The following is a 14,212-nucleotide window of genomic DNA, read 5'->3' as shown; positions in this document are numbered from 1 at the left end:
AAATAGAGACAGAGTAGAATAAGAGAGACAGGAGAGAGAACTTAGGGAGAAGAAGAAGGAAAAGGAGGAGGAGGAGGAAAAGAAGAAGGAGGAGGAGGAGGAAGAGGAGGAGAGAGAGACAGAGACAGAGAGGGAGAGAGAGAGACTAAAGGTAAATACATTTCTAGATCTGAGATTCATCAGCATAGAGATGATACTTGGACCCAATGGAAATGATAAAATCACTGAGAGAGAAATTATAGAGAAGGAGAGAAGGGGACCCAGGCTAGGATTCTAAGAAACAGTTGTTTGGTGAATGTGGAATGATTTATGGTCTACAAGGAAGATAGAGAAGAAAGTAATAGGAGAACCAGGAAAGAATTATGTCACAAAAGCCAAGGCAACAGAGTCCAGGAGGAATGGTATCAAAAGTTATAGAGTGGTCAAGGAGGATGAAGAATGAGAACAGACTGTTGGATTTAGCAATAAAAAGATGGTAGGTAAACTTTTTAGAGTTAGAACTGGAGGCCAGATTAGAAAGGGACTAAGAAGCCAATAGGTGGTTAGGAAATGAAGACACATTAGTCTGTGAAAGATAAAGAGATAAAGCCAGCCTGAGGCAAGAGTATGAAAGAATCAGATTAATAGGGCTCCTGAGAGCTGCTTACAAAATTTTCAGTGTAAGCATTTGCATTTTGGAAATCAGCAAATGTTACAAATCAGGGCTTGATTTATTGCTTTGTTGACTTAAAAAATCAACACTTAAAAACTTAAAAGTCTAGACTTTGGAGAAAATGTTAATGTTGCAGATTAAACTTCAAAGTAGTACATTTCTCCCTCTCAGAGATCTGATTGTTAAACATTTACGATCATATCACTGGTTTGAGGATCAAATAATGGTTTTTAAGAAGGCAATAGCAAACCACTCTAGTATTTTTGCCAAGGAATCTCCAAATGGAGTCATGAAGAGGCAAACATGCCTGAAACAAATGAACAACAACAAATCTGAGCCAGTGCTTAGACAGAGGATAGAAGAAATTCAAGATAAGAGGGATACTGATCAATGCAGCAAGTCCCTGGAAGAGACAGGAAGGGAAGGCTTCTTCTTCTTTCTACCCCAGGGTCCCTATCTAGTTCTGATCTCAGAGAGATTATCAGAGCACATCTGCAGAAAGATGGGGAGGAACCTTAGAGACCATTTAATCTAACATCATCATTTTACAGATGAGGAAACTGGACTTGGGGAATTGAAGTACCTTGTCCAAAGTCATGTTGTTCAGTTGTGTCCAACTCTACATGATGACCCTATTAGGGGTTTCTTGGTATAGATGCTGGAGTGGTTTGCATTTCCTTCTCCAGCTCATTTTACAGTCAGAGAAACTGAGGCAGAGATAAGTGACTTGCCTGAGACCAGCCTATTCCCTTCACCCCTATAAGGGACTCTGGGGAACAAATCATCTCTCAGCACGACAGACTGTCATGTATACTTGGCACTCCTTCCCCTCCACCCCTTTTATCCTTCCCTTTCACCATCTTCTCTCAAAGGTTTCTGCCCCAGGTGCTCCTGGTTCTGGCCTCTGAGACCCAGCACTTTTTCCACTTGACAAGCCTTTGAGTACTGGTTCTCTATCCAGCTTCTGAAGAAACCTCTCTTTTCTGAGATCCAAACGGTCCCCTTCTCATGTCTGGTGCTTCCATGCTTTCTTGGTTCTCAGCTCAAATGCAGGACAGCAGAGCCTGGTCCTTGGGTTAAATGAACATAGCTGACCTATGGACCCAGTGGTCAGCCTCACCCATTCCCAGTTTCCAAAGTGATTTTCAGACTGGCTTCACACCCCTCCGCAGCCATATTCTAGTAATTTGCACATCTGGTAAGCGCCTGTAACTAGAGAAGATGCCGAAGACTATTGGAGTATCTCCCTCCGATCTTTGAGTACTTTAAATCTCTAAGATTAGGACATACTAGAGGACTAGGGGATAAGGGAACAGATCTAGGCAGGTAGAAGGGGGTTGGGGAAGGAGGAGAGAGGATAAAGGTCTTCAAGAGGCATCTGGAGGGATAGTGTTGCAGCACAGTAGATAGAGCACCAAGCTGGAGTCAGGAGGACCTGGTTTCAAATCTGGCCTTGGACACTTCCAGACTGAGTGACCTTGGGCAAGTCACTTAGCCCCCATTGCCTCCCTCTGACCACTCTTCTGTCTTAGAACTGATACTAAGAAGAAGGAATTTTTAAAAAGATATATTTGGTATACCATGTGTGGAAGACCAAGACTGCAGACCTATGAAGTTTGGAAATGTACATCTGGATACCAGAATGAGATACCTCCAGTTCCAAGGTTATCATATCTAGCAGGTCCAGAATAGACCTTTTGGAGGGGCTTGGACAGTTCTCCTCTTCCCCAACCATTCTCATGGAAGCCCTTGGACTTTCTCTCTGCCAGGCATACAACTCAGGGGATAGGAGAAGGGAAGGGGGAACCCCCCTGGCCAGGAAACAGCTCTCTTCTTGGTTCCTTTCACCTCTCCTTTCTTGGCAGCAGGTGGAAAGCTCCCTCATTCGCCTGGAGTGGGAGAGAAGAGAATTAGAGATGTCCAGAAGACAAGAGCAATGGCAGGACAGGGAGCTACACAGCAAGTGAGGGGGCGTGATCAGAAGGCTGGGGAGAGCAAAGGGGGAAGGTTGGGTGATGGTTGGTGGGAGGGAAGGACCCCCTCCCTGCCCCCTTTTCTTCCCCAGAATCCTACGTCTGCAGACAGAAGTGCAGAAGGTCAAGTTGTGTTTGGACAGAATGAGCCAACAGTCATCGTTTCTGGAGGACCCCCAGGTGAGGGTGGCTAGAGGGCAACATGAGGACTGGGCTCACTCCCAAGCCTGGGGAAGCCTGCCTATGACTCCTGAGTCTACATGCTTGAGTGGACAGCAGGAGAGTCAGGAAGGGACTGGAAGGGGTGGGATGGGGTGGAAGGATGGGGAAGTGGCAACTCTCCTAGGTCAGCCAGCAAGCCTCTGCACGGGGAGACAGAGAACAAAGAAGGACCACCAAGTCACACCAATTAAATGTTTAAAGAATAGGGAATGCTATAAACTCAAGGGCCAGTGTGAGTCAGGAAGGTTTGTGTGGGATAGGAGGTCAGAGCACTGAGGCAGGGGGAGTCAGGGAAGGTTCCTGAAAGGTTGATGGCATTTGGAAGGGAAGAAAAGGAGCTTTTATAAGGTAATAGAGTTGAAAAAGATTCAGAAGGAGGAATGAGCAGAGTCTTTAACTAGCAATTTGGACAGCAGGGGCAAAGCTCTTCTGGAAGAAACTCAGCCTATAATGCATCCTTAGTTATTAACTTTCTGAGAGAGGTTCAGTGGTGAGCAGGGGGAGATCCTGGATTACAACCTGGGGAGGCAGTAGTACTTGGCACTCCTTGTAAGCTCTTAATAATTGTTTGTTGATTGATTGCGGTGAAAGAGGAAATATGCCATCTGGTAACTTCCTACGTGCACTAATTTTCTTAGAAAGAGAAAAAATGATCTTGTGATTCTGTTCGCTGGCATAGAGAACTGTGGTGTGAGGAACTCCCTCTCTCAGTGCAGATCCACACCTTCTAGACTGAGAAAGTGACCTACTCAGGATCACACAGCCAGCATGGGTCCAAGACTAGACTTGAACCTTTCTGGACTTGTGATGGCTCTAGTGATGGCTCTGCAAGCAAGCATGGACAAGGAAAGAGAGTTAAGACCTCAGTGTGGCTGGAGAAGAGACTTGACTAATCTCAGTCATATCCAACTCTTCATGACCCCATTTGGGATTTTCTTTTCTTTTTCTTTTTTTAACACTCTTCTCCTTCCTCTCAGAATCAATACTGGGTATTGGTTCCAAGGCAGAAGAGCAGTAAGGACTAGCCAACGGGGGTTAAGTGACTTGCCCAGAGTCACACAGCTAGGGGCCAGATTTGAGCCCAGGGACCTTCCATCTCTAGGTTGAGCTCTCAATCCAATGAGTCACCTACCGGCCCCTCATTTGGAGTTTTCTTGGCAAACATATTGGAATAGTTTGCCATTTTCTTTTCCAGCTTATTTGACAGATGAAGAAACTGTTGAGTGACTTGCTCAGGGTCACAGAGCTAGTAATTATGTGAGACTACATTTAAACTTATGACGATGAGTCTTTTTGATTCCAAGCCCAGTGCTCTATCCACTCTATCCACAACTATCATCTCTCTATGTAATTGGAAAATAAAATCACCCAAAGTAAGCCTATCTGATCAGTGTAGACCAGGAGCTCCTAAACTATGGTCCATGGCCTTGTTTTAAAATACATATTTATAATCAGATTTCAATATGATTGGTTTCCTTTATGATCACACACATATTATATAAGAAAAGATTGCTCCAAGAAGAACTTCATAGTTTCACCAGATTACCAAAGGGTCCATGACCCCAAAAGGGGTAAGAATGTGTGAGATAGAGGGATACTGATGGCATTTGGGTTTGGTTTTTATACCCAGGAGAAGTCAGAGATGAATGATCCAGGAAAGGAACGAAGCTCTGATGCCAATGAGACTCTAGAGGGTGAAGAAGTTCCACTTGAGGGTCCAACGGCCTCTATCCCACAAGAGTCCCAGGAAATGATCCTTCTTCAAGAACAGCTGGTGACTATCAAAGAGGTACCTTTGGCCTGGCTCCCTCTTCCTGGGTCACCTCCACCTGTCCATGCCATTCTTGGAACATAACTTTCTGAGAATTCAGGCAGAGGTCAGAATCTTAGAATCCCAGAGCTGGGAACAGACCTTGGAGAGCTGCTGATCCAATTCTCTCAGGAGATAGGTGAGGAAGAAGGATGGGAGGAGAGGTATAGAGACTGCCTTGAAGTCATACAGTAAATTACTGGCAGAGCCAGAAGTAGACCTCAGGTTCTACAAAAGGCAGCCCAGCTCTCCTTTGTATGGAGAAGAAGATGGTACAAGCAAAGGGATGTGTCTCAGTCCTCTCCCAGGAGAACCATGACTTGGATGGAGCCCCGAGTACTGAGGAAGATAATAAGGGGGGTACCATGGGTCAAAGTGGGACTTTGAACCCCACTCACCACAGTCTCATGCTACTTGGCACAGGGAAATCAGATTCAGAGTCTCCCTTCTCAGCAGGTTCCCTAAATTCCAACAAGACTTTCTTAGATTGAGCCAACCACAAAAACTTGCTTCCAGGCACTGCCCCCTTCCCATGATACTCTGCTAAGGTCTCTGAGTTTTTGACGCTTGGATGCCTAATTTGATTAGAAACATGATATATTAAGTGTCTATTTACTGACTAATCACTCAACAAATATTTATTGTTTGTTGTCTATTAAATAATTACAAACACTAAGCACTGGGGATACATGGACAAAGAATGAAAGAATTCCTCCTCTCAGTGAGCTTATATTCTAATGGAGGCAACAGCAAGTATATATTATATATATATATATATGTATATATATATATGTTATATGTACAGTTAATAAATGTAATATATACAAGAGTTAAAAAACAATTCTAGGGACATAAAGATAAAAACAAAATCCCCGAAATAGTCCCTGCACTCAGGGAATCTGCCTTTTGCTTAATAAGTCTTTGGAAATCCTTAACTCTCAGCCACCTAAACTTGCCCTGCCGTCAGACCAGCCCCAGTTAACTATACAGTCTCTCCCCCTCCTCCTCCTCCTCCTCCACCCCCTCCTTCTCCTCCTCCTCTTCTTCTCCTTCCTCCTCCTCCCCTTCTCCTTCTCCTTTCTCCTCCTCCTCCTCCTTCCTCCTTCCTCCTCCTCCTCCTCCTCCTCTCCTCCCTCCTCCTCCTCCTCCCTCCTCCTCCTCTCCTCTCCTCCTCCTCCTCCTCCTCCTCCTTCTTCTCTCATCTCTTCTTCTCTCTTCTTCTCTCTTCTTCTCTTCTCTTCTCTTCTTCTTCTTCCTTCTCTTCTTCTTCTTCTTCTTCTTCTTCTTCTTCTTCTTCTTCTTCTTCTTCTTCTTCTTCTTCTCCTTCTCTCCTTCTCCTTCTCTTCTCTCTTCTTCTTCTTCTTCTTCTTCTTCTTCTTCTTCTTCTTCTTCTTCTTCTTCTTCTCCTTCCTTCTCTTCTCTCTCCTTCTCCTTCTCCTTCTCCTTCTCCTTCTCCTTCTCCTTCTTCTTCTTCTTCTTCTTCTTCTTCTCCTTCTCCTTCTCCTTCTCCTTCTTCTTCTTCTTCTTCTTCTTCTTCTTCTTCTTCTTCTTCTTCTTCTTCTTCTTCTTCTTCTTCTCCTTCTCCTTCTCCTTCTCCTTCTTCTTCTCCTTCTCCTTCTCCTTCTCCTTCTCCTTCTCCTTCTCCTTCTCCTTCTCCTTCTCCTTCTCCTTCTCCTTCTCCTTCTCCTTCTCCTTCTCCTTCTCCTTCTCCTTCTTCTCCTTCTCCTTCTCCTTCTCCTTCTCCTTCTCCTTCTCCTTCTCCTTCTCCTTCTCCTTCTCCTTCTCCTTCTCCTTCCTCCTCCTCCTCCTCCTCCTCCTCCTCTTTCCCCTGCAGCTAGAATTAGGTGTTCATTTATATAAGTTCTTATTAGGTGTGTGTTATGGTATCTCTGTCCCCTTTGTGTTCCCCTGGAGGATGCTGGTTGGTGAAAGGCCAGCCTGGATGCAGTGGAAAATGACCATCAGTTCTTGGGGTGGGTATGGGGTCATTCCTAGATGAATAAGGACCTCTCCTTAGAACTGGCCCAGAGCCACCAGCGTCTAAGGATCTATTTAGACCAGCTGGACCAGCTGCAGACAGAGAAGAAGATTTCCCACAGCCAGATCCAAGTCCTAGAGACTGAGAGGGACCAGCTGGTGGGAGAGAACTTGGTCCTATTGTCTGTGCTTCAGGGACTCACACCAGCTCCCTGGCAAAATGGTGAGGCTAGTAGGTAAGTGGCCCTTTTTTTTCAGGGGTCTCAAAGCCCTTTGTAGTGATGTCTTAATCCCTTAATTCAGTTGATTCAAGAAACAATAGAAAGCATCACCATAGCAGAAGAAAGACCCAATGGAAAAAGGGGGTCCTGCTTCATTTGTTTGGAAATAGAATAGGGGAAAAGATTTACTACTAAAAAAAACCCTTTACCTTCCATCTTATAATCAATACTGTGTATTAGAGGGCTAGGCAATGGGGGTTAAGTGACTTGCCCAGAGTTATATAGCTTAGAAGTGTCTGGGGTCAGATTTGAACCTAGGACCTCTTCTTTCTAGATCTAGTCTTTAGACACGGAGCTATCTAGCTGACCCTGAAAAGGATCCCATCAAATGAATCCTAGACTGTTATATCATAGACACATTCTCCTTCCTATTGTCCTCTGGCTCTTTCCAGTGACCAAATGTTAATGCCCCATTTAGCAGAGCCCATTTAAAACCATCCCAGTTAGGTTTTGCAGATCTATTGAAAAGGTATCCCATTTCAAAAGAGAGGGGCCCTGGAGCAGACCATACTTTAAGGTGCCCAGAGCAGAGAGGGAGTTAATTCTGGCCAGTAAAGTGTCATCAGGAGTCATAGAGAAGTCTTGCAGTCCATCCAGGTGAGAGCAATGTGAGTGGCTTGAGAAAATGACAAATATGAACTGATGTGAAAGGAATTAAAGGAGAGGAAGTAGGTCTTGCGCTATGAGACACTTCTAGAGCATTCTGTGTCCATCTTCCCCAGAGATCCTCACTTCCTGGAGTTGGCAACTTCCCAGCAGGAGCCAGAAGAGGAAGCATTGTGCTCCAGGACCCACCAGGAGGTAGTTCAGTATTGGAAAGCTCGATGGCATCAGGTGGCAAATGAGCTGAAATCCAAGGAGGAGGAACTGGAGATGATCCAGAGGCAGAGGAGAAGCTGGTCATGCCAGGTGGGCTTTCCTCACACATCCTTTGGGTCACTTTCTCTGAGATGCTCCCAAGAATCCCCCAGAGTTCTGGTCTTTCCCACTTGGGACCTGTCCCTTCCCTACTATCAATGACCATTCCTCCCTAGACAATCCTCTTCCTTGGTCTCCCATTTCTTTTCTTGTTTTCTTTCTCCTTGTCATCCTTCGACTCTGCTTCATTAAGAATTATTGGACTCCTACAACCTTTTGAAGGTCTTCCCTTCACTTATCTCAGTCCATCTTATATAATTCTTTTTGAAAAACTCTTAACCTTTTGTCTTAGAATCAATACTAAGTATTAGTTCCAAGGCAGAAGAACAACAAGGACTAGGCAATGGGGATTAAGTGACTTACCCAGGGTTACACAGCTCAAAAGCATCTGAGGCCAGACTTTAACTCAGGACTTCTAGCCTCCAGGTCTGGCTCTCTATCCACTGAGCCACCTAGCTGTCTCCTTCCTCACTTTCTCTTGACATCTCAAGGATATCTATGGAACACATGAGCTGCCCAAGGCTTTTACTTTGCTTTCCTCGTGTAATTGATTCATTTTCTTCTTAGAACATGGATTTCTTGGAGTAAATCCTCACAAGTAATGTGACACAACAGCCTAGATATGTTCACTGTCCTTTGATTGATCTTCAAATTCAATTGCTCAGTGACCATAGAAGTCTATAACTCAAATGCCATGCCAAATGCTGCATACAATATATGCAAATGAACACCCACTTTTGGGCACAGCAGCAATTAGACTTTTCAAGAACTTCCTATTACCCATCCCATTGGCCACTCTCTTGCTCAGGACTCATATACTCTCAGTAGACAAACACCCTGCCCCCTCTCCATTCTTCTTTTCCAATTTCCCCTCCTTTCTTTCCCAGATCCCCTGGATCCAAGAGCTTCTTGTAGGGGAAGAGGAAGACCTCAATAAGTTGAAAGATGCTGTGGGCAGGTAGGTGACTTCTGAACCTTATTGGCTGCCGGATGGTGTTTGGATCTGGGAGGGGAAGGAGTAGGGGCTGAAGACTTATTTAGGAGCTGTCTGCCAGGAAGGGCAGGGATTCCATATTCTTCCTTACTGTAGTTCCCTGATGAAGGAATAATCCCCACATTGGTTAATGAGTCTCCATGAGTCTTATTGACTAGAATTGTGGTTGAGGTTGACTTGGAAGAGGAAGGTAAGGAGTCTAGAGTGAAAGGTAGAAGAAAAAAGACTCAGAAAGAAAAAGAAGAGCTAAATGTTGGCCCCTTTCGTGGTGCTAACAATATCTTTCTTTCAGGGCAAAAGAGGAGACCAACAAGCTGGAAGATATCCAGCTGGTGAAGTTGTATCAACATCTTTCTTCTGGGGAAGTGAGAAGGACCATTCTGCCGTCTCATCCTCTGATCTCACACAGTCCTGTCCTGTCTCTCCTATTCTCTCTTTCATTTTTGTCCTTCTTTGCTCTCTGCTTCTATTTCTCCATCTGTCATTTGTCTCTGTATGTGCTTCTCTTTGTCTCCCTTCTAATTTCTTTCAGGATCGAACATCCCTCATTGTGGGAAAATTCTTTGTTGTGTCTAATTCAAATCCCTTACTCTGTCGATTAAATCTCCTCTCTTTCTGGTTTTCTTTCTGGTCAATATGTTCTCCTCTGCATCAGGGTCTCTTGAAACTGCTATTAATCATGACTTCCTTGTGATCTCCCTGCTTCCTCACGGGAATCTAGGCCAGCGTTTCCACTAGGGACCAGTGTTGAATGGCTTGACAGGGTGGAGATGGAGGGAGAGCCCCCAGGGTCAGGGTGAAGAAGTGAAGGGTGCCAAAAAAGGAGGCATCAGCCTCAACTTTTCCTACCTTCCTCCTGATTCCCCCAGGACTCCGGCTCACTAACAGGGAAGGTGGAGTGTCAGAGAGATCTTCCGTAAGTATGACCTGGAGGGTGGGGTGAAGCTCAATGGGGACAAAAGAAAGGAGAGTCCTGGGGAATTTGAGTCACTTGGGAACAGGCCCCCGAAGAAGACAAAAGACATCTCAGAACTGGGAAGGGAGAGATGGTGAATCTCCTTCAGAAGCAGGATTCCCAGCCTTCTCACATTCACAGACCCTCATTTCCTCTCCTCCCTCACCCTCTTTTCTGTAGCAGAAACAGGCTGGAAATACTGGAGCAGGAAAATGCCCAGATGGCCCTGGTGATTCAGAGGTGGAAGGTAAGAACAGGGACACAGCTCGGGGTTCTACTTCCATCTTCCTTCAGGGGCTGAAGGGAGCAGAGTTTGTAGGAAGGGTCTGGATATCAATGACTAGCAAGGAGTCCCAGCCTGGTTCTTAGGATCTACCCTTTTCGGCTACCCTACTGCCAGGTAACTGTGTGGTCTGGGTTCCAGGATCCCAAAGACTTAGAATATCTAAGAGTTCCCCAAATCCAGAATCCCCACCCATCAGAAGGTTCAGAATCTCTCTAACCAGGAGTCTATGAGATTCTGAGAAGCAGCAAATTCCAATAGAAGAAGCCATTGGCTGGGAGGCAGGTGACTTTGATTCTGGTATTGGTTCAGCCACAAATATGTTGTTCGACTAAGAGGGCATCATGTCACCAGTGTGGATCTCAGTTTCCCAATTTGTAAAATGACAGGTCCCCGTGGGCTTTCCTCACAGCTCAGATGAGATGATGAAGTTCAAAGCCCTACCCTGGGAATTCCCCTGATCCTAATTATCCTGCATCTCTGTACTTCTCTGCCCCCTTCCCCCCTCCCCAGATCTCAGTCCCCCATGATCCCATGCTGATGGTCACCTGCAGGCCCAGCCCTTCTTCCTAGCTTAGGAGAACTGAGTCTGCTCAGCCTCCTCAGCCTCCAGGAGCTCTGCCCTCCAACCCTGCTGGCTGACTGATACCTTCACTTTTATTCCCAGCTGGAGAAGGGGCCAACACTTCAGATAGAGCTGGATGCCTGCAAGCAGGAGCTGGAACTAGAACGAAACTTGTGCCTGGCCCTGCAGCATCAGCTTCGGGAGCTGCAAGGTGGTGGGGCTCAGCAGAGGGCAGAGCCCCCACAAGCAGTGCCAGGGCCAGGGCCATGCCCCCCAGGGACCTCAAAGAGGATGGAAGTTGAACCCCAGCGAGACACGGTAAAAGCCCAAGGGGGAAAGCCTGTGCATGTATGTGTGAAGGGAGGCTGAAGTCCTTGAGAGCACTTCTGTCATAACCATCAAAGCAGGGGCTTCTTGGAGTAGGACCAATCTCCCTCCTCCCTGACTAGGAGATAGATCCATGAAAGTAGCCCTGAGCCTATATCAGAGAACCCTGAGCATGGGATTATCGTTCTAGTATCAGGCTAGAGGCTCCCTAAGGGTAGGTGGCTCTCTTCCCCCTCACACCTGGAGTTCTCTACCTTCCTTTGCTTCTTCTGGTACCTAGAACAGGGCTGTGAACATAAGAGTTTCCTCCATTTCCCCTGAGTAATAGAATCCCTAGTAATAGGACATTGTGGATAGAAGATAAATCATGGAGTGAGGAAGACCTGAAGTTCTGCCATTGATATACATCAGCTGTGACAAGTCCCTTAACTTGCCAGGGACCCCAGGAAATTATCTATGATTGAATTATAGGCTAGTGACTGATCTGCAGTGGTAAAGGGTTTCCACACTGGGAATTCCCTCTAAGGGGAAAGAAAGAAAGAAAGAAAGAAAGAAAGAAAGAAAGAAAGAAAGAAAGAAAGAAAGAAAGAAAGAAAGAAAGAAAGAAAGAAAGAAAGAAAGAAAGAAAGAAAGAAAGAGAGAGAGAGAAAGAAAGAGAAAGAAGGAAAGAAAGAGAGGAAGGAAGGAAGGAAGGAAGGAAGGAAGGAAGGAAGGAAGGAAGGAAGGAAGGAAGGAAGGAAGGAAGGAAGGAAGGAAGGAAGGAAGGAAATATCTTAGGGCCCCTGTGGGGCTTAGAAGGTAGAGATGGTGCCCTTGAATATCACTCCCTTCACCCTCTCCAGACCAGGTTCTTATCCCTACTCAGTGCAGCCATGGGGTCCCCCAACCAGCAACATTCATCTCTCTCAACAGCGCCAGTCCAGAGCAGAGCCTCCAAGGCCCCTGCAGGAGCTTCTAGGATCTTCCTCAGGAAGGTAAGCTATCTTCTCCCATTTTGCCTTAGCTAGTCCCCTCTAGCTGCCAGAGCTAGTCTGGGCTCCCTGCAACCAAAGTAACCCACATGTTTTCCATTGGCTATACTTCCACACTTGGTAAGCTCATGCCCAATACCTTCCTTCTTCGGGGAGCCTTGGGGGAGAGGGGGACGAAGATGTGTAGACAGTGCCATGTGGTGGACAAAGAGGTAACCCTCATTTGGGACTGCATTAAAGGAAGCAAAGCACCCAGGGTAGGGCTAGGAATGGGATCATCCCGTAGTACTCTGAAGCACGGTGTCTGGTGGCCTGGTGCTGTGGCTTAGGAAGGACGTTGGTAAATTGGAGAATGCCCAGAGGAAGGCCCTCAGGATGGTAAAAGGCCTTGAGTTGGTGCCATGTAAGAATCAATGGAAGGAACTGGGGACTTTTAGCCTGGAGAAAATGAGGGAGGAACAATAATTGCTTCAAGTATTTGTAAAGGGCCATTAGGCTTTTTCTCTTTGGTCCCATGTGGAAGAACCAAAAATGATGGGTGAAAGTTGTAAATAAGTCAGGAAAAATGCCCTAAAAATAACAATTATCCACAAATGAGCATGAAAGAATGCCTTGAGAAGGCCAAAGTCTCTTCAAGTAAAGGCCGGATGACCACCCATCAGCTATGTAGTAGAGAGGCTTCTTGACCAGATTGTGGTGGAGATACCTTCTAACTCTAGAAAATTTTGATTCTGGATTAATGCTAAGTCACCATCCCAACCTTCTCTTGGATACAAGGATCTACTTTTCCTGCTTCTTCTTTTTGGTCCCACAAGGCACAGGGGATGGTGTACTCTCTGATGTTCCAAGGGAAGCTCCTCTTGGCTTCTCAGCCTCTTCCCCTCTTTGGATCTCAGTTTCCTCATCCATAAAATGGAGACAATATCATTCATTCTAACAACTTCACAGTATTTTCTGGAGAATCAAATAAGAAAGAACTTGTTAGGGAAATAAAAGTATATTAGAAACACAGGATACAAATAATCATGAATCCAATGTAATAAATTGAAAATAGGATGGGAGGAGGGGTGGTTCTATTCATCCTTCCTCTTGCTCTCAGTCCCCTGCCCACCTTGACCATACTGTTCTGACCACATAGGATCCTAGATTTGACACTAAAAGGGAATTTCCTGATAACAAACTTCAACAAAAGTATTGGTCATGACACTTGAGAAAATATAGTATTCAATTTCCTCTACAAAACTGCTCATTGAAAGAAAAGTTGTGAATGTGCTAGGCCATTGATGGTGAACCTTTTAGAGACTGAGTGCCATGCCCCGCCCCCATCCCCAGATAGGGGAGGGAAGAAGCCCTCCCATTGGGCTGCTGGGTAAAGGGGCAGGGCAGGGTGGCATGGTGGAAAGGGGGAAGGGAGTAGCTTCACCCTCCTCTCTACCTTTCTATTAAGGAACTAGGGTGGTCCCTGTGTGCACTGTGTGCGCCATCTTTGGCACCCATGCAATAGATTTGTTATCATTGAGCTAGACTCTAGTTCTCATTTCAAAAGAGCTTAAGTTACCAAGTTCAAATGTGGTAAGATCTTTTGACTTATTATTAACCGTTCCCCACATCCAATATCACTTTTGTAAACAAACTTGAAAGCTGGTTTTGAAAAGACCCCAAAGATGTAGCAGTGAATTATTTTATTAGTTTGTTGTTTTGTTTTGTTTGACAAAAATGCATTAAATACTTGCCAACACCAAATAGTGCAAAATATAAAATCTTGTTCACTATAAATAAATAAAATAAACCTGGCTAGGAAACATTGAGAACAAAAAACTAAAATTAAAATAAAAAAATAAAAAGGGATTTCCTTTTAGCCCCAAACCTTTGATTTTACAGATGAGGAAACTGAGGGTCCTAGAGGTTAGTGACTTTGCTTAGGTCACAAAGGGTGGGAAGGACAGAGCTGGGGATTGCTGTATGTTCCATCCTCCCTCTTTAGAACTTCAGGGGCTCCTGGGCTGGGTGATGTGCTTTCACTTCCTCCTTTGGCAGAAGAGGCCATGCCCTAGGTGGGTGGTTCATGCTAGCCATGATAAGGAGCAAAAGATCAGAATGGAGGAGCATGGTCTCAGACCATTGAGGAATGGATGTTCCAGTGCCTCCTTTGGGTGTCTCATGCGAGGCAGGAAGTGCTAACCTTTGGTGTCTAACCTTTGACAGCTTCTCTGGGTCTCCAGTCCTCCTCATGCTGCTCCCACCCAGGCTGCTGAAGCTCTAAAAAGCATTCTACAACCAATGT

General features: G+C 45.5%; 1 protein-coding gene across 1 annotated transcript in view; it reads left to right on the top strand.

Annotated features, from left to right (window-relative positions):
- LOC103102901 (trichohyalin) overlaps positions 1-14,212 on the top strand; it is a 39,015-nt gene that overhangs the window by 3,457 nt on the left and 21,346 nt on the right. The window contains exons 3-13 of the mRNA XM_056815311.1: positions 2,518-2,615; positions 2,718-2,805; positions 4,478-4,636; positions 6,653-6,870; positions 7,638-7,824; positions 8,721-8,791; positions 9,120-9,192; positions 9,697-9,743; positions 9,963-10,029; positions 10,733-10,948; positions 11,870-11,931. Coding sequence (XP_056671289.1) covers positions 2,518-2,615; positions 2,718-2,805; positions 4,478-4,636; positions 6,653-6,870; positions 7,638-7,824; positions 8,721-8,791; positions 9,120-9,192; positions 9,697-9,743; positions 9,963-10,029; positions 10,733-10,948; positions 11,870-11,931 — 1,286 coding nt within the window. The remainder of the gene's footprint in view (positions 1-2,517; positions 2,616-2,717; positions 2,806-4,477; positions 4,637-6,652; positions 6,871-7,637; positions 7,825-8,720; positions 8,792-9,119; positions 9,193-9,696; positions 9,744-9,962; positions 10,030-10,732; positions 10,949-11,869; positions 11,932-14,212) is intronic.

This window comes from Monodelphis domestica, chromosome 1, assembly GCF_027887165.1.
Source record: "Monodelphis domestica isolate mMonDom1 chromosome 1, mMonDom1.pri, whole genome shotgun sequence".
Taxonomy (NCBI): Eukaryota; Metazoa; Chordata; class Mammalia; order Didelphimorphia; family Didelphidae; genus Monodelphis; species Monodelphis domestica.
This window is presented reverse-complemented; position numbering and strand designations above follow the sequence as displayed.